General features: G+C 40.4%; 2 protein-coding genes across 4 annotated transcripts in view; one reads left to right on the top strand and one right to left on the bottom strand.

Moving 5' to 3' along the window:
• Positions 1-8976, top strand: part of aff1 (AF4/FMR2 family, member 1) — a 35575-nt gene extending 26599 nt beyond the window's left edge. For 2 of the 3 annotated variants that reach the window (XR_005895480.1, XR_005895479.1), the window contains exons 15-21: positions 3858-3929; positions 4417-4510; positions 4660-4703; positions 4831-5069; positions 5249-5446; positions 8550-8710; positions 8841-8976. Coding sequence is in view for 1 of the 3 variants with exons in the window: in XM_041058871.1 (XP_040914805.1) it covers positions 3858-3929; positions 4417-4510; positions 4660-4703; positions 4831-5069; positions 5249-5373 (574 nt within the window). In the remaining 2 variants the exon portion in view is untranslated. Of the gene's footprint in view, positions 1-3857; positions 3930-4416; positions 4511-4659; positions 4704-4830; positions 5070-5248; positions 6670-8549; positions 8711-8840 lie in introns of those variants that run through there. The other variant, XM_041058871.1, reaches the window with a different exon arrangement.
• LOC121195130 (macrophage mannose receptor 1) lies at positions 7712-16469 on the bottom strand. The gene is made up of 28 exons (XM_041058390.1): positions 16428-16469; positions 16156-16300; positions 15942-15996; positions 15758-15824; positions 15535-15668; positions 15398-15441; positions 15139-15312; positions 14787-14941; positions 14547-14660; positions 14299-14414; positions 13995-14149; positions 13703-13908; positions 13424-13601; positions 13097-13321; positions 12403-12572; positions 12089-12159; positions 11663-11763; positions 11434-11553; positions 10586-10723; positions 10348-10502; positions 10141-10240; positions 9806-10041; positions 9229-9412; positions 8839-9087; positions 8513-8695; positions 8303-8362; positions 7968-8113; positions 7712-7869 (listed from the first exon to the last, which is right to left on the bottom strand). Exons 1-28 carry the CDS (start codon positions 16467-16469, stop codon positions 7825-7827), a joined length of 3768 nt encoding a protein of 1255 aa, XP_040914324.1. The 3' UTR covers positions 7712-7824.
• Positions 16470-19950: the final 3481 nt, after the last annotated feature.

Genomic DNA, 19950 nt, shown 5'->3' with positions numbered 1-19950 from the left:
TATGACGTTTTTTATGACATTTTGAGGTCAAAAATTTTTTTGACTTTTTTTGGCCCATTTTGACGCCTTACTATACTATGACGTTTTTTCTGACATTTTGAGGTCAAAAAAAATTTTGACTTTTTTTGGCCGATTTTGACGCCTTACTATACTATGATGTTTTTTATGACATTCTGAGGTCAAAATTTTTTTTGACTTTTTTGTCCGATTTTGACGCCTTACTATACTATGACGTTTTTTATGACATTTTGAGGTCAAAAAAATGTTTGACTTTTTTTGGCCGAAAAAAACGACATACTATACTATGACGTTTTTTATGACATTTTGAGGTCAAAAAAAATTTTTGACTTTTTTTGGCCGAAAAAAACGGCATACTTTACTATGACGTTTTTTATGACATTTTGAGGTCAAAAAAAATTGTGACTTTTTTTGTCCGATTTTGACGCCTTACTATACTATGACGTTTTTTATGACATTTTGAGGTCAAAAAAAATTTTGACTTTTTTTGGCCGAAAAAATGACATACTATACTATGACGTTTTTATGACATTTTGAGGTCAAAAAAAATTTTGACTTTTTTTGGCCGAAAAAAACCACATACTATACTATGACGTTTTTTATGACATTTTGAGGTCAAAAAAATTTTTGACTTTTTTTTTCCAATTTTGACGCCTTACTATACTATGACGTTTTTTATGACATTTTGAGGTCAAAAAAAATGTAGACTTTTTTTGGCCGAAAAAAACGCCATACTATACTATGATGTTTTTATGACATTTTGAGGTCAAAAAAAATTTAGACTTTTTTTGGCCGAAAAAAACGACATACTATACTATGACGCTTTTTATGACATTTTGAGGTCAAAAAAAATTTTGACTTTTTTTGTCCGATTTTGACGCCTTACTATACTATGACGTTTTTTATGACATTTTGAGGTCAAAAAAATTTTTGACTTTTTTTGGCCGAAAAAAACGACATACTATACCATGATGTTTTTTATGACATTTTGAGGTCAAAAAAAATTTTGACTTTTTTTGTCCAATTTTGACGCCTTACTATACTATGACGTTTTTTATGACATTTTGAGGTCAAAAAAAATTTTGACTTTTTTTGGCTGAAAAAAACGACATACTATACTATGACGTTTTTTATGACATTTTGAGGTCAAAAAATATTTTGACTTTTTTTGTCCAATTTTGACGCCTTACTATACTATGACGTTTTTTATGACATTTTGAGGTCAAAAAAAATGTTGACTTTTTTTGTCCGAAAAAAATGCCATACTATACTATGACGTTTTTTATGACATTTTGAGGTCAAAAATTTTTTTGACTTTTTTTGTCCAATTTTGACGCCTTACTATACTATGACGTTTTTTATGACATTTTGAGGTCAAAAAAATTTTTGACTTTTTTGTCCGAAAAAAATGCCATACTATACTATGACGTTTTTTATGACATTGTGAGGTCAAAAAATTTTTTGACTTTTTTTGTCCAATTTTGACGCCTTACTGTACTATGACGTTTTTTATGACATTTTGAGGTCAAAAAAATTTTTGACTTTTTATGGCCGAAAAAAACGACATACTATACTATGACATTTTTTATGACATTTTGAGGTCAAAAAAAATTTTGACTTTTTTTGGCCGAAAAAAACGGCATACTATACTATGACGTTTTTTATGACATTTTGAGGTCAAAAAAATTTTTTGACTTTTTTTGTCCAATTTTGACGCCTTACTATACTATGACGTTTTTTATGACATTTTGAGGTCAAAAAAAATTTTGACTTTTTTTGTCCGATTTTGACGCCTTACTATAGTATGACGTTTTTTCTGACATTTTGAGGTCAAAAAAATTTTGACTTTTTTTGGCCGATTTTGACGCCTTACTATACTATGACGTTTTTTATGACATTTTGAGGTCAAAAAAAATTTTCACTTTTTTTGGCCGAAAAAAACGACATACTATACTATGCCGTTTTTTATGACATTTTGAGGTCAAAAAAAATTTTGACTTTTTTTGGCCGAAAAAAACCACATACTATACTATGACGTTTTTTATGACATTTTGAGGTCAAAAAAAATTTTGACTTTTTTTGTCCAATTTTGACGCCTTACTATACTATGACGTTTTTTATGACATTTTGAGGTCAAAAAAAATTTTGAGGTCAAAAAAAATTTTGACTTTTTTTGTCGGATTTTGACACCTTACTATACTATGACGTTTTTTATGACATTTTGAGGTCAAAAAAAATTTTGACTTTTTTTGTCCAATTTTGACGCCTTACTATACTATGACGTTTTTTATGACATTTTGAGGTCAAAAAAAATTTTCACTTTTTTTGGCCGAAAAAAACGACATACTATACTATGACGTTTTTTATGACATTTTGAGGTCAAAAAATTTTTTGACTTTTTTTGTCCGATTTTGACGCCTTACTGTACTATGACGTTTTTTATGACATTTTGAGGTCAAAAAAAATTTTGACTTTTTTTGGCCGAAAAAAACGACATACTATACTATGACGTTTTTTATGACATTTTGAGGTCAAAAAAAATTTTGACTTTTTTTGGCCGATAAAAACGGCATACTATACTATGACATTTTTTATGGCATTTTGAGGTCAAAAAAAATTTTGACACTTTTTGTCCAATTTTGACGCCTTACTATACTATGACGTTTTTTATGACATTTTGAGATCCAAAAAAATTTTGAAATTTTTTGGTCGATTTTGACGCCTTACTATACTATGACCTTTTTCGGCATAGATATACAGACACACAGACTGACAGATAGATAGATAGATAGATAGATAGATAGATACATAGATAGATAGACTTTATTCATCCCTCAGAGGGAAATTGTTATGTTACAGCAGCAAGTAAAAAAGTCACAAAAGGAAAGGATAAGTTGACGGCTAATTGGCAGCACTTAGCAACTCTACAAATTACATTTCAACAAAATATAAAGACATAAAAAGTGAACATAATTATAAATATGTATGAAAGGAAAAATAACAATAATAAGTAAAATAAAATAAAACAAATAAAAACAGGGAGAAGAATAATATGTACAATAATATATACAATGTTGTAAAAATATAACCTGTCAGGTGTGCAGTGTGTACATTTATAATAGGTAGTTTGCGGTATGGTTCTATAATGGTGATATGTACAGTTGTGCAGTAGTGTATAGTTATGTAACACATAATATACATATACACATTCATATACACATAGTTGTAACGGTGAACAGTGAACTCACAGTTGTGGTGAAGTGTTCATCTGTCACACAGAGGTGAGCTGTTGTACAGTTTTATTGCAAACGGTAGGAATGATTTCCTGAACCGTTCCTTCCGACAGCAGAGCTGAATGAGTCTGTTAGAAAACGAGCTCTTCTGTCTCTGCAGTGTGCTGTAGAGGGGGTGTGATGGATTGTCCACAAGGGAGAGAAGTTTGTTAAGTGACGACCTGTTCCTCACTGACTCAAACGTCTCCATGTCCTGACCAATGATGCTGCTGGCCTTACGGATGAGCTTGTTCATGCTGCCTGCACCTCTGGCACTGATGTTGCTCCCCCAGCAGACCACAGCACAGTAGATGGCAACATGGTTTTAGCTTGCGTCATCACAACATCCTGTTTCGGCCGTGTTGTTTCAGTGATAAAAGTCTTTCGGTTGAAAACCAAAAATGCACTTTTGGGCCATTTTCGGCCAAATATTCGGTGCATCCCTAGTATTAATTAGTATTTTGCATGTTTTTAAGTTAAATTTCAGGTTATAACTTGGAGGTTTTGGCTCCATAATTGATTTTGATTCTTGCCTTAATTTTACCGGCACATTTTCTGCTCACACAGGTTTGTGCTGAAGCTTAAAAACTCAGCGGACTACTCTGCTCAACCCTCAGAAAAGGACTTTTTAGCTTTATGGTAAGGTGTAGATGATACTTTATGTGCTTTTTCTCCACACACCAGAATAATATTAATGATTTGATGATTTGCTGGTTACTGGCTTTTATTTTAAAGCTAAGCCCCCATCTTTTGGTTCCTGTGTAAATGGAATTGTGAGCAATGTACATTTAATTTTATTTAGGTCAGAGAGAGATTGAGTTAACTCAAGAGGTCATTGTGGAGGCTTTAGCATGTGGTGTTTTAAGTGAAATTATGGTGATTTATATTGCATATTTATATTATTATATATTTAAGAGTATGTGTGACTATGTAGTGTAGATGAGAGTTAATTGAATGAATTAAAACTAATTTGTTATTAATAAAATGGTTTTGGGTTAGGGGTATCTTTTCAAACAAAATATGATTATGACTTAGGAGGTTGTTCAGCGTTCACAAGTGTCTTTTGTTTTCTTGAAGGAATCGTGTTGAATTCTGGATTATTTATTTATTAAATTGTGTCTTGTAGTTTGAAGTGCCAGTCTCTCCTGCAGATGGCCATGTTTCGCCACAAACACAAAACTGCACTCAAGTATTCAAAGACCCTCACTGATCATTTCACTGTAAGTATACGGTGTCACTGTTTTGTAATTATACAAAAAATGTCAATGAGGTGTTTGTATTGAGGTGGAAAAGTAGCACTTGTGCACAGTATTGATACACTACTTGTAGTTAATATATATATTTTTTGCCAATTAACTTTCCTTTTCAGAGCTCTGCTCAGGCAACACATGATCCTTCTGTCTGTACATCGAAGTAAGTCATGCAGTTTCCATGTTACATTCACTGTCAGCACTAAGATATCACAGTCATGGTATGTTAAAAAGCCCATGGCTGATATCTTTCTCTTTGATACACCCCTCTTTTCTGTTCCTATCTTCAGAGTCGCAGACACCCCGTCCCCCATGCCAGACATGCCATCTCCAGCCAACACATCCACCAGCTCAGGTGCTGGCTCCAACCACAGCGGTAGCGGGTTGGCTGTGGGCCCCGTCGCCAGCACTGTGGCGGTTCCCGAGGCCATTGAACAAGTGGCATTCACCTATGTCAACATCACTACGTTATTCTTGAGCGCTCATGACATCTGGGAGCAAGCGGAGGAGCTGGCGCATAAAGGCAGCGGTAAGAGTGGATGGAAAACACACTGTTACATCTGTTTGTCTGGTCGTATGTGTACAGATGCACATACGAAGTTGATCAGAGGATCAATTTCATTATTCAATATTTTATCACTTTTTAGAGCAGTGGACCACTCTTTTACAATTTTTTATTACGTTAACATTTTTAATATGTGTCTTTAGGTATGCTGGCAGAGCTGGACACAGTTATGGGCCCACTGAGCCTCACTTCAACTATGAGTTCCATGGTTCACTATACAAGACAGGGTGTCTACTGGCTGAGGCTGGGCAGCCAAAAGGTGAAGTGACCAACAACCTGCTCCTGTTACTGGATGCCTGCAAACCCTTCGTGCTGCTTCTCCCTGCCTTGACTTCACTTCAGTGAGTTTAACCGTGATACTGACCTGAACTGTCCCTCAGGCTTGTGTCTTTTTTTTTTCTTCTTTTTTCTTTTTTTTTACATGGACATTTCTTCGAAAAGGTAGACACGGATGTCATCTCATGTTTGTTTTTAAGGATAGATTTGGAATTTCCAAGCAAGGATACCACACCGATCAGTTGCACTTGTTATTTATTCTTTTCTCTCATGTTCACTTTGGTGTCTCCCTCTTTCTCTGTAGCACTTTAAAAAACAAAAATAAAAAAAAAACATGGGCTACGTCGGGTGTAACACATTTCTACTACACATTTCATGTCTTGGACTGTTTAACATTCTTCATTGTTTCTCTGTCACCTGATGTCACGGATTATTTGCAAAATCAGGGCTTTATTCAATAGTGACCTTAACTAAATTTTGGATGGAGGTAAATCAGATACAACCTGAAGTGCCATTTGGTGGTGGTGGCTGATGCAAGCACTGACACAGATCTTATTTATTGTTCTTATTATCACAACTTTGTTACCATACAGACTTCTGATAAGTCAGTAATCACGGGACCTGAAAAGCTAAAGCCACTTAAATCATTTTTCAAAAGAATCATGTTAAGACCTGCCACGTCAAAGTGTTGGTGACTAATTTTATGTCATTTCTCTTAAAAAGAAGTTTAAGTTTCCCCGTTTCAGTCTGAAAGATTGGTTTGATTTGGATTCAGGGATTCTGTATTTTTTTAAGTCAGTATTTCTTTCTCGCACAAATCACTGTCAGGATAAACCACGAGAATACTGATGTGCGTGTCACATTTCTGCTGGTGCCATGGCCTAATCTTGACCTTGTAGCAAGACGAGATAAGTCAAATATGAGCAAATTATTGCAGCCAAAAAAAAACTGATGAAGTGTTTTGCAAAAGCACCAGAGTGTAATATTAAATCAGCATCCACTTCATTTTAGCTCATTTTTTGTTGGTATCTGTGATTTTTTGATTTTCCGTATACATGTTGATGGATTTAGTGATTCACATTGGCCGCGTTTGTCAGTTTGAGTTACCTTTGAGTATAGTGGGACAACCACAATCAATTTAACTGATAAGAAACTACAGTAGTGTTTCCTTTATTTGTTTTTGCACCACTAAGCTGCTTTACTACGTGTTTCCCACACTTTAGTTGAGTTGCAGATGTTTGCTAAATCTCTGGGAGTAGAGTAAATGGCCAACTGTAGCTTACTTTAAGGTTTAGGGTTAGGGTTAAAAAAAAAAAAAAAAAAAAGAGAGGAAGGAAAAAAATCAGCACTTTTGTGAGTATTTGTAGTTAATTTCATTGCGCTATTGTACAGAAGAACTTCATGTTCCCAAGACCGATAGGACTGTGCTAGTCTTACTCTTTTTTTATTGTAACTTTGGATTCTAAGCAATAAAGCATGAGTTTTGTTGGCTCAATATTCAGTAAATTGTTGACAGTTATCATAGGGTCTTATTGACACACGGGGGATACAGAGATAATCAGTATGAAATAATGATTCGAGAAAAGAAACATTGGTTTAGATTAGCGCTTTAAAATAGCGCATTTCTTGAGATGAGTGCCATTGGGTTTCGAAATTTTTTCGCTTGTTGATTCAGTTGGTGTGTTCGTGCAATTACACGCTAAAAGGGCTGAACAAGGACCACAAAGTGTTCCTAAATTTATTTTCTCATATTAATGATAAAGTGATATTTTTTAAGTACGAAGCGAAAGCGAGTGTACCGGTGTTGTGGAATTAGGGATTATTTTTACGTACAGATCATCAGCAGGCTGCTATAGTATTGATCTTTACCACGGATGTCTACACTGCACACAAAGTGAAAACGCAAGATTTGGCATTCGACATTCATTAAGAGTGCAATTTCATCTGTTCTTTTTTTTAATTATTATTATTTTGATGTTCTTGGGTCTTGTCTTTCCAACTGATGGCTTTATTTTGACGTTCTTTGGGTGTTGGTGCTTCGTTCATGAATTACTCTGAAACAAGTTTACACTTCTTGTCCAAATAATTATTTACTGGAAAAAAAAAAAAAAAAAACGTTCAGAAAGGTTTTTGAAGGATGCTTTTTTTTTCCTTTTGTGAAATATGTAAAGAATTTGTGTTGCAGTGTACACAGAAGAATAAACACTGGAAATTAATTTGTTGTTTACTCAGATTTTTCTTAAACATGAATTACAGTTTTATATTTGGTGGTAAAAGCTGTTGCACTTGAAAAATGTAAGTTCAACACAGGGAAATTGAGTTTTACAGTTTAATACATCATTGCTGTCGGTGTATTACAGTATTTACAGTATTGTTTAATCTTATGAAACAGGATGTACTTCATTCAATGATTCAATGTACTGTACAAAACTTGAATGATAGTTTATGTGTCAGATTCTCCTGCGAAGTTGGGGTTGGTGAAAGCAGGCTGCAATAGAAGAACGACACAACTTAGCATCAACACTCCGTAAAAAACCGAACCATCTTTCCTTACCCAGCCGTTAAAGAGGCTAATCGATGACTTACCACATCAACTTTACTGGTTGTTCTTGTCGGCAGGCTCAAGCTGCTCAGTTTGTAACCCCGGACACTGAAGACATAGTACAGCAGTCCAACTATGAGGACGAAAATCACGATGGCTGCGATGACAGCACCAGCTATCGCTCCTCCGTCTGTACAAAGGGAGACACAGCAGAGGAGTCAGCAGGGCTGTTAAACGCATTCTTCATTTAAACTGATCTAACAGCATCTTAAGAGTCTGCAGCCCTGCCACCGGCTCTGTGCCGGTAGCAGGGCTGCAGGGTAATCAGGGCAAAAGATGATGCACAAATTGTAAAAAAAAAACTGTATTCGGCACTTACGGTTGACACCTGGACCATCAGTGGGGAAAATAGGATTACCGCCATCGTCTGTTGTATAGTCTGTAAGAGAGTTTTACAAGGAGAAGCTGTGAGTCTGCTGCTTATATTCCTGTAAAACTCTTTTTGTCAGAGCTCTGAAAATCAAAGTGAAAACTGCGCAAATGAACCCATGGCCTCTTTTTTTTTTTTTTTTTGTAATATAATCCTTACACTGGCGGTGGCGACATGCAAAACCTCTCTTCTGCAGGCAGTTGTTGTCGTTCCAGCGTCCATCATCATACATCTCCACGCAGTTCTCCTCGGCCACGTCTCCGGGGTGAAAGGCTGCGTTGGGCTCACCGGGGGCCCAGTTCAGGAAGCCCAGAGACGTCCTATCTGTCCAGCCCCAGCCAACTGAAAAGCCAACAGGTACAAGGTTCAAGCATGTATGTGTAATTCTTAATCTACCTCAAAGATGTTTTCAAGTTGTTGACCATGTATGTTCTTATGAAAAAAAACATTGGTATCATTGTTCTTCTGTCCATTTCTACACTCACAGTTGCTGTCCCTGGTGAGTCCGATCCAGATGTGGTGATATTTGGTGTAGTTTAAGTTCCTGATGAACTCCACCTCCGCTCTGCTGTGAATGGACACCAGGTCTGCCTTGATCGACTGGCAGTAGTGTCGGGAGTCCGGCCAGGAGAAACCCTCCTGACCGTTGTACACATAGTAACAGTGGCGGCCATATGGGATCCAGAAAGGCAGACACTTCCCATCACCAGGGGCGGGAGTCGGCGGCGGTTTCTCTGAGAGATGATGTAAGTCACACAGTCAAGAACACTTCAAGCTTTTGGACTGTAAATCAAGCTTTATTTTCTTTCTTTTTTTTTTTTAAGAAAATGGAGATAAAAAGCCAAAGTCAGTTCAGTTTTCATTATGACTTGTACCTGAGGAGATCTTGCAGATGTAGGGTTTTGCCTGGTCACACTTTGTGTCGTTCCAGGTCCCATGGAACACAGGTGAGGCGTGCATGCTAACGCAGCCCTCGTCCTTGATGTTGCTGGGCTCTCCTGGTCCCCACTGTGTGAAAAAAACTGGCCAGCCATCTGTCCAGGTGTAGGAGCCGTCATCCTGCGTTTACAAGACAATATGAGCTTGGGGCGGCTCCCAAAAAAATATATATGGTATATTTTATATATTTTCACAGTTGCAATAGATTTTGCTTTGAGGTTGAACTTTTAAAGGCCTTGAAAACTCACTGTCTCAATAATAGGCTCCTGTATGAACTAACTATTTTCTGCCATAGTTAGAACGGTTTTAGTTATTTCCAGTGGAAAAAAAATATTTGTGCAAGTACTTATTAATACTTCTACACCTCTACATTTCGGAGGGAAATTTACTTTTTTGTCCACTACATTTATTTGATAGCTGTTAGTTATGAGTTAATTTTTAGATAATGATTTTTCCTAAAGAAAACAAGATTTTAAATCAAGCTGACTACTGTGCATTTCCCCCTGACAGAACCTTGCGTCTGAGTCCGATCCAGGCATCAGCTTTGCCCTGCAGCACCACTCCTGCGACGAAGGCCTGATCGTAGCTCATGTCGATGCTGGCCAGGTTGCCTCCCTGCTGCCTACAGGCCTCCTGAGCCGCGTCCCAGGTCGCTGGCTCCTCCACCAGCTTGTAGCAATTCTGGTACCAGGAGATGTAGCCATCCGGGCAGGGGCTCTTGGTTGGGGGTGGAGGGTTAATGCTGCTTGCTGATGTGCAGGGAGATGGAGAAATATCTTTAAGTTAGGCCTGAACAGGGATTTAATGTTATTTGAGCATGAAGAATGACCACTGGTGTGTTCACTGACATTTCTTCCTGTAGCAGACGAAGCTATGATCCTTGTGGCAGGCGTCATCGTTCCACTTGCCACTCACCAGCGGGCTGTGAGTCATTGCCACGCAGTGTTCCTGTTGAGAGTGACATGACAGCATAAAGCTAACTGTAAATGTGTCCTTTTCAAGCACAGTGTGTAGGATTTGGTCCTGCCTGAGCTTCAGAGTACGAGTGTCCTCACCGCTCCTTCGGCGTTGTTGGGCTCCTTGTCGTTCCAGTTGGTGTACAGCACTGGGCTGACCCCATCACTCCAGGCGTACTGATTCTCTACCAAGAGATCTGACAGACCGATCCACGTGGGGAGCTCCAGGTCCCTCAGGTAACTGGACACAAAGTCTAGAGGAGAGAATCAAAATACCCTGAACTGGAGTCACTGGACTGACGAATTCTTTTAGATGGTAGTTTTCTGCTGAGCTTACCATTCTCATATTGGTCATCAATAACCGCCAGCTCTCCTCCTTGGTCTTTGCACCAACTCCGAGCATAAGACCAGTTGGCCTTGATATCATTTTTCTGCCCTTTGAACATGAAGCACTTATCCTTGAAACGCATCCAACCTGCAGGGAAGGAAGGTAAATAGGTTGCATTATATTGCAAGGATGTTTAGAGGAGACACTTATAATCTATAGTACAGGTACAGCTTGACTCCATAGACCACACCGGTTTCAATACCGAAATTGTATCAGCTTGGGTATTTTTTGGTGCTATTTTAAAGATTAAGGCTACCAACATTCTATACTGTTACTACTGTCAACAAATCTCACGAAAAGACCAAAATTAATAGTGTGTTCAATCTGTTTCTTAGTATTTTCCAGCTTCCTCGTCTTCACCTGCCTGTGGTTCTCTGCCCCCAAGCACATTTGTTCCTACTGAAGATGTAAAGCTTTAAAAATGGGTCATGGATGTAAACTCTTGTTTTTAATTTTATTTCATTTATTTCAACACCTGGGCATCGTAGTTTTTTTTAGCAATGGTTAACTTAAAAATTAAAGTAAATTGTGCATTTACTGGGGACTATTTTGAGCCGTGGATTAATACATAGTGTGACTCACAACAGTGAAGCTCTGTGGCACATGTATATCAGGCTCTGGCTACACACACAATACTTTTATTGTTGGTTTTGGTCTTTTCATGGTATTTGTTGACAATAAGAAAATAAAGTCTGTGTATTCTCTAAAGTAGGTTTTACACAATTATCTACATATCACCTGTATGTTTTAATAAATAAAGAATTTCGGATGTTTTATATTTGAAACGTGTGTGTTACCTGCAGGGCAGTTGCCTTCCCACGGCTGTGTGGGCGGAGGAGGGGTGTGGACGTCTCCGGGGAACTTCTTGCAGACGTAACCTGCTCCAGCCCGACCACAGTTGGCATCGTTCCATCCACCTTAACAAACCACATTTCAGGGTAAATATCACCGGCAGGAAGGGCAACGTGCACAGTAAGTACACAGATGTACATGACCTCAAATGTCCAATGAATGGAATTTCACTACCTTGATGTCTGTTCATCTGAACACACTGTTCCTCCCCGTTGGCATTGTTGGGCTCACCTGGCCCCCAGTGAGTGTATGTCACAGGGGACAGGTCCACCCACCTGTGCACATAAAACAGAGAAATCTTGGCTTTGACTTTTTGTGTGTTAATCACAAAAAGAAAATCCTCTTATATATATATTACTTATATATTTTAGCTAAAAACTTTCCTTTGAAGAGGTGACACTTGACATTTAAATTTGTACATTGATAACAATAGACTCTATATTCAGGCTCTGTCTGAATATAGGTTGGAAAGACATGTTCCAATTTGCAAAAACTGAGCTGTGCGAATCAAAATAGAATCAACGTAAATTCTAATTTTGGGGAGATTTTTTTCTTCAGTTTCACCTAAACTTAAATCTAATTACTTAGAAATATACATACATGTATTGTCCACTTGCAATGCCAAACATCCTCATTCCAATCCAGGCTGCAGTAACCTGCCCTGTCCCCACCTGGAAGAGAGTACAAACATATTTTACTTTACCACATATTCTACTGCTTCTACTTTGAGCCCCACTCCGGACGGCACCACCTCCCATGGGCTCACCACCTGTGGGAGGTGCTGTAGGACTTCGGTGCATTGTGGACTGGGCTGGAGTTGCCCCCACGACCTGGGCCTGGACCCAGATAAGCGGCAGATATACATATTCTACTGTCCATTTCCTCTAATTTATATTTTTTTAAAATAGGCATACCATGCTGTTGACATAAGCCTGTTCGTCTTTGTTGAGGATAGAGACGAGCGTGGCCTTCTCAGCGTAGCATCGCATCATAGCCGTGTGGAAGTCCACTATGTCAGTGTCGTTGTAGTAGTAACAGATGTTGTTGTTCTTCCTCCAGCCGACGTTAGTTCCACAGTCAGGAGCTGAGAGATGAGACAAGAGAAAACACAGGGAGTCAGAGAGAGTTTTAATCAAATGAATCGATTTGTTGAATTGCTATCTAAGCCCCAGATTACCAGTTTCCTTCAAAGGTCTATACCAGGGGTGTCAAACCTGTCCACAAAGGGCCGGTGTGGCTGCAGGTTTTTGTTCCAACCAATGAAGAGCACACAGTTTGACCAATCAACTGTCTGAAGACTGAGATCAGTTGATTAAATGAGTCAAGTCTGGTGTGCTGCTGCTTGGTTGGAACAAAAACCTGCAGCCACACCGGCCCTTTGTGGACAGGTTTGACACCCCTGGTCTATACTGAAGAAGAACTGTGTATTACTGCTTTACTTTCACAGTTTTTTTAATTATCAGCTTTGTAGCTTTAAGCAAATGAGTTTGAGCTGAATGTGGACATTTAAAACTAACACTGAGACACTGCAAATAGCTCTGGCACTGAATAAACATGACTTGTCTTCTCTGTGCAGGTTGGGACCGGCGCGCTGTGGGGACAGTTTACCTGGGAGAGGAGGTGGGGGCTGTGGTGGCAGAACGGGGTTCTTTCCTTTCGCGATCATGCATATCCAGTCCTGGTGAGCATCGCAGTTGAGATCGTTCCACGAGGAGTGGGTCCCGTTGGTGTTGCTAACCATCTCTACACAGTCCTCGCGGCCCTCGTGGTTGTTCGGTTCCCCGGGACCCCAGTTGGTGTGGGACAGAGGTGAGCCGTCACTCCAAGAATAACCTGATAATATCAGAATAATCATTTTGGGGTTTCTTTGTGTGTGTGTTCTTTATTTGGATCCTGATCAGCCTCCACTCTATGAAACACACATTGTACACACACCTCCTTCTGTGGGGTTGTGCTTGAGGCCAATCCACTTGCTGCTGGCTTTGCTGTACAGGGACAGGAACTCTTCCTCCTCCTGATTGTGGATGCTGACCAGATTTGCTCCTCTGGCAACACAGTCCTCATGTGCTGCTCCCCAGCTCTTCTTCAGGGACCAGTCCACATTGTGGAAGAGCTGCAATTAAATCAGCCCATAAATCAGTAGTGTTAAAAGACCGCCTACCTAATGGACCATGAAGAAGACTCGTGACTTTAGATGTTTTTCGATGTTCATACCTTGTAACAGTTCCTGAAGTGAGGCAGGGCCGTCCAGCCGTCAGCACAGCCCTGTGCAGGAGGAGGAGTTGGGGCTTTGGTGGGAGGGGTGATGTCAGGCCTGGGTTTCTCACAGATGAAGGCATATTTCTCTGAGCACTCCTTGTCATCCCAGAAACCACCGATCTGACCCGTCGTCATAGCAACACAAGAGCCATCCCCGCTATCTAGAGACAAAAAGGAGTTCAGTGTTTGTCTGGTCTGCACATATTGTCCCGTCCTGTTAGGGTTACTGTTAGTGTTAGGTGCATACCTGGCTGGTTTCTGTCCCAGTGAGTGAAGGTGAGAGGTGAGCCGTTGTCCCAGAAGTAGTCCACCCCTCCACTGGTCCCTCCGCGAGCACGCAGGCCAGTCCACCACAAACTGGTCTTTCCTGACAACACCACTGTAAAATGTGACTGCTCATAACTGCAGTGAAACACAGAGAAGACAGTTTACTGGAATATGAACTCTGGAATCAGGATTTAGATAGAATATATTGTGTGGAGTTATTTGCAGGGATAGAGATTTCTTGCAGAGAGACATTTCTTCTAACTGAATAAACTTTCCCAACTTACATGTCTCCGATGTGCAGCATGAAGCCATCCTGCTCTTTGCAGAAGGCCTTAGCATCAGACCAGCTCCTGGCGGTCTCCTCCATCCAGTAGCAGGAGTAGCCGTAGGCATCCCACCCCTGACACGTATTAGACACATGAGCCCACTATACTTACACGACATGCGCAGTAGCTCTCTCTAAACCAGCATTAAAACGTGTGTAAATCAGTCTACGCTTAAAAAGAAAGCAGCAGTATAAAATATGTGGTACCTGAGGACACCCGTACACGGTGGGTTTTACAGAGGGCACTGGGTAATGTGCTTTGGGCGTTTTGCAGATGTAGGTATTGAGCTCTGTACAGGACACGTCGTTCCATCGGCCAGTCTAGAACAAAGATGAAATGGACCTATAAATGACTTCAGTTCACTGGAAAGAATGAATGAAGTGCACTGCTTGATTTTTTTCCCCATGTTTTTCCATGTGTGTAGGACCATTTCTCATCAGTCTCACCTGTTGTAACATCTCAACACAGTCTTCACTGAACCCGTCGTGGTTGTTAGGTTCCCCTGGAGCCCAGTAGGTGAAGGTCACAATGTGCTCATCAGACCAGGCGAACATACCAGGCACGAACAGGTCATTCAGACCCGTCCACACGTCACTGGTGGCTGTAAAGGAAAACCCCCAAAAAGATTTTTCATGTGCACCATCAAAAACCCCGTCAAAATCACATCAAAATGTGATTACTGTACCCTCGAAGTTCATGAATTAAAATTAATTCTAATTATTACTTCTACCTCCTTTCTACAGTCTGACTTTCATTATCATTAAACCCAAATTTAACCCAAATTTATTTTGTTTTTACCCATGTACAGGTAGCTCTCCAGCCAGCTCTGCTCGATCATGGAGAGGATGGACACGAGTTCAGCACCCAGACCCCTGCAGGTGTTCCGGGCATCACGCCATGTCTTTTTGTCTTCAAAGGGTTTGTAGCAGAAATCTCCAAACTCATACCAGTCAGGCCCTGAACACCTCAGCTCTGTGGGAGAAAGAAAAAGGACAAACATTACTACTTTTTAAACACACAAAAACTTTAACAATTTATTATTATTATATCAACTCACCCCCATCTGCAAAAGTGTATGATACAGCATAATTTCCGTCGTATCTGTAGAAATGAAATGTGTTACTGATCTGGGACCCCTGGACTGTCACAATACACACAACGAAGGGGATTAAGTTTGAATTCTCAGCTACTTACTGTCTCGAGGTGATGCCATTCCGGGTAGAGCCGGCATAGAAGTTCTGTCCTTCAGCTTTCAACAGAGTGCAGTCTCCTCCAATTTCATTTAGTACCACGCCGGCATGGATGGCTGCTGCACAGATGTTCGAGTCCTGTTACAGACAATCATGTGTTAGATTTTTTTTTTTAAATTAGCACTGTGCAGGGCTTGTGATAGAGATAAGACAGCAAGGTCACCTACCCCACGATATACCGTCGTGCCGTACACGTTGTAATTAGCATTGGCACAGCCTGCCGGACAGTGAACACTGAAGGAGGCATGAGAATCATTATAACATTATCACACAGAACTGACTACAAATGTAACATATAATAAACAGTACATAACTTTTTGTGTGAAATTGTTATTTTGTGGTTTTACTCACGTCATTCGATCATTGGCAAAGTTGAAGTTGGGCTTGTTGGCGCAAGTAATCGCATCTGTTGAACCACAAAGTTTTCATTTTTGACCATCAGTGTTTATATGTGAAGGCACAGCACAGTATCAGCAGATTTTGCCCAGTGAAAGAATATATATATAATTTTTTTTTTTTGCAATTTAGAAGTTGATTTGTAACACTGGTAAAGTAGTTTTCTTACAGTCGGGGGAGCATCCTAAGACATCAAAGCGAAGGCCTGCCTGACCGCTGAACTCCACAGGGAGGATGCGGACGTACTGAGCTGACACAGGTGTACCCAGCAGCTGAGTGTCAGGAGTGTTTCTGTCTGTTGAACCTGGGAAAAACTGGAAATCGAGGAGATCCAGAGTGACAAGCTGTTTCCCTCTTTCACAGTTTGGTTTGAAACATGGACGGTCTTGAGCCCTTGGAGATATTCAGGTTAGAGGTTAGCGGGAGCCTCTGCTTACTCACTTGCCCATCAGCTGTGTAGTCAGTCCAGGTTGTTCCGTCCATACTGTGCTGGATCTTAAATTTAGTGAGCCAGTGGTCATTTTGTGGACAACCCTGGATTACTATCCCTGTTACTTTCCTGGTCTGGCCCAGGTCTACCTGGATCCAGCTTGAGGTTGCTGGAAGAGAGGACAGTTGATGTAGTGTAAGGTTAATGTGAAGATACCAGATCTTTTTTTTTTAACCTTAAGTAAAGAGTGTCTCCTTCTTTGATTATAGATTAAAATCTTATTTCGTACGTGTGACCACTGGGTTGGTACGTACGGCTTCCTGAAGGCATCCAGCAGGAATTTCCATTCAAACGGGCTTTGTTGGGAGTGAAGAGACCAATGGAGGAGGAAGCAGAGAGCTGGGAGTCTGTGATGTTTCCATCCTCAACACCCAGTCCGTGCAGACACACTGAGAGCAGCCAAATCACACAACAACATTAGACGACTTGATCGGTTTAGGAGATTTCTAGGAGAAGAACAAGATTAAGAGCTTACCTTTTTGTTCACAGCTGTAGACAATCTCGAGATATTTGGAAACAGCAGGACAGGGGTCCTCCTCCGTGTGGGCGTACGCAAAACAGAAGTTTCGGTTGTCGCAGGCCTTTCTAAAGTAAGGAAGAATACCCTCCACCGTGCAGCTTCCTGTGGGACAATGATGATCTTTTGGTTACACAACAATATTTACTCATTAATTTAATGTCATTTATTTGAACCAGTTACCAGTCAAAAGGCAATGATACACACTGACAGGCAGCTGCAGATAAAGATGAAAGATTTTGTGATCTTTGCTTTTCTGATTGTAAAGACAAATGTACAGCACCTCCTCCCGATCCGTCCAGGTGTGGGCAGATGTCATCACTCTTTCGTCCGTAGAAAGCAGACTGGATGTTAATCACACTTTCATGTGGACAGTGAAGCACAGCAGTTGAGTCCTGGCACACCAGCCCCGTCATGAAACCTGCAGCAGAGAGGATTCACACACCCGAGTATTTAATCAGTGAAATTAATCAATATATTATGTCATCTGTAGATATATAATTGTAATGCAAATATAACAAGAAAGTCCCAATGAGGGAAACCATGTTAAATAGTGAGGTATCTTTACCATCATGAGGTGGAGGAGGCTCGGGTGTTCTTCCTGAAAGAGGAAACAGGAGCAAGGTATCAACACTCTGAGTATTGTCTTCATTTTTAATTCGCAAGTGTCAACAACAGCAAAAATTCAAGCAATGTATCTCACCTCTCCGCTTGCAGATGTATCCTCTTTTGTTCTCACAGTTGTCGTCATTCCAATAACCGTTGTTAATAAGTATAGACAGGCAGTCTTCACCATAATAGTTGTCTGGGTTACCTGTGAGGGAAGACGAGGACAAGGAAGAGAATCCTGTTGTTTAGAAAGACAACAATCCTCATATGTATTGCTCCTGAATGCATTCTCACAGATACCGTGCAGAATATATTTGGGTTTGTATTAACCTGCATTCCAGCGAATGTATCTGAAAGGAGAGCCGTCTATCCACTCCCAGCCACCTTCAGTGACGGAGTCATGGCCGCCCATCCACAGGGAGATCCCTGTGGGACTCGTCGCAATCACACCTGTGAGGAAAAAACAAAATACATATTAAAGGGAATAAAGTTTATTAACAGGCTAAATTATATTTCACTTTCTAGACTGACTGAAGTCATTCTTGAAAGACACTTAAAACAGGATTTGAAAAAATGTGCTTTGGCATCTCCCAGTGGTAGTACCAAAAAATACATGCTGACTGATGTCAGTGCACACTGCAACACCACCTGTGACAAGGGAAAAAATAGAACAATGAAGCCAGGATGTAAAAGCCATACCTTGTATGAAGGCCTGTTCAAAGGGGTCGGTGATACTGATGAGGTCTCCTCCCTGGTTGACACAGTCAGCTCGAGCCTCTGCCCACGTCCTCATTGATAGGTAATTGAACAGGTAGCAGTAGTCGTTAAAAGGGTCCGACGTCCAAGAACCGCATTTATCATTCCATCCTGTAACAAACACAACACACAACACTCCACATAAGCACACATCCAGATCTGTTTCAGACAATGTTTGAGGTGTAATGATCAGTGTAATATCAAGTTAACCTGGTCCAGATGTTGGGGGCTGGGGAGGAGGTCCAAGTCCCTTGCCTATGGAGAGACAAAATAAAAATTAACTACAAAATACTGTATGAATGCGACAAGAAGCATATGAATAAAGCGTTCAGGGCAATTAATAAGAGCATCAGACCTTTTTTGCAGATGAATTCCTTCGTGGCAGTGCAGAAATCATCATTGAGTTTCCCAGGTTCATGGTGAGTCATCCCTCTGAGGTGCACGCAGTCCTCGTTGTCCTGCCAGTTATCAGGTTGGTTTGGCGCCCACGGAAGGAAGTCCTGAAATCCACAGAACAAAAGACCTCAGACGCTACATATTCGTATAAAGAAACAATGAGGAAAGAACAGGATTTTCCCAAAAATCCCAAGATTTTCAAATACTTGTGATCATGGGGATGTTTAAGACATCTTTCTGCACAGAGTAACAAAAGCAATTAGGAATTCATTTCTTGGTGTTAAACCGGCTGATAATATTTCTGGCTTTATCACTTACTGCAGGTGTTCCATCGGTGTATACAAACTGGTTTTCTGCATTGATATCATTCAGACCCACCCAGGCCTGTGCTGGCATGTGAGCTGCAGATAAAGGAATAAACGGACAAGACTGGCAAATGAATTTAGATTTCAATCAATATATATCTACATTCATGCAATTCCTCAATAAATGATTTCACGATGGATGAAGAAGAGCGCTCTCTTCGCCGCTTACCAGTCAGGAAACTTAGTTCTTCCTCTGAGTGGAAGCTGGCCAGGTGGCCCTGCTCCCTGTTACAGTGAGCCTCAGCATCTTGCCAGTTTTTCACTGTCTCGCTCTCAAAAAGGTAGCAGAAGTTCCCGTACAACAAATATCCGGAGTCACAGTGGAATTCTGAAGCAAACCATTAGAAAGGTAAATAACAACACCTTTAACAAGACAGTATGGAAAAGCAGATTAGTCGTCCAACTGACCAGGAGCTGAGGTCGGTTTCGGATTCTGTCCACCCGTCATCTCACAGACGTAACCCAGGCTCTTGAAGCAGTTGGTTGTTTCCCACTTGCCGTCATAATTTCCTGGAAGAGAGCTTGAACTCAGCTGATGGAAGTTTAGGGCTCAGTTTAGGGCTAGAATAGCAGAGTGCATGTCCTACCTGTGAAGATCTGTCCACAGTCCCAGAGATCTGCGGTGTTTCTGGGCCAACCGGCACCGTAGTTAGAAAAAGTAATGGCAGATTTATCCACCCATTTGAAATCTCCATCCTGGTCCTTATCTGGTAACAAGAAAACCAGAAAATTAAGAAAGGGAGCATTTTCACAAATCACATTCACTGTAAATCACATTCTGTTGCTTCTTGGTCAGCATCAAAACATGTCATCTGGAGAGTACCTGATAAA

This window comes from Toxotes jaculatrix, chromosome 16 (assembly GCF_017976425.1).
Source record: "Toxotes jaculatrix isolate fToxJac2 chromosome 16, fToxJac2.pri, whole genome shotgun sequence".
Taxonomy (NCBI): Eukaryota; Metazoa; Chordata; class Actinopteri; family Toxotidae; genus Toxotes; species Toxotes jaculatrix.
This window is presented reverse-complemented; position numbering and strand designations above follow the sequence as displayed.

Excerpts from the sequence above, each read along its gene's own strand:
- LOC121195130 (XM_041058390.1), bottom strand. The coding sequence starts at position 16,469 with ATGGACGGAACAACCTGGACTGACTACACAGCTGATGGGCAA. Across the intron at positions 14,661-14,786 it reads GTGTTGAGATGTTACAACAG|ACTGGCCGATGGAACGACGT; the intron begins GTGAGACTGATG and ends TCTTTGTTCTAG. Across the intron at positions 13,909-13,994 it reads CTGGGACAGAAACCAGCCAG|ATAGCGGGGATGGCTCTTGT; the intron begins GTATGCACCTAA and ends TTTTGTCTCTAG.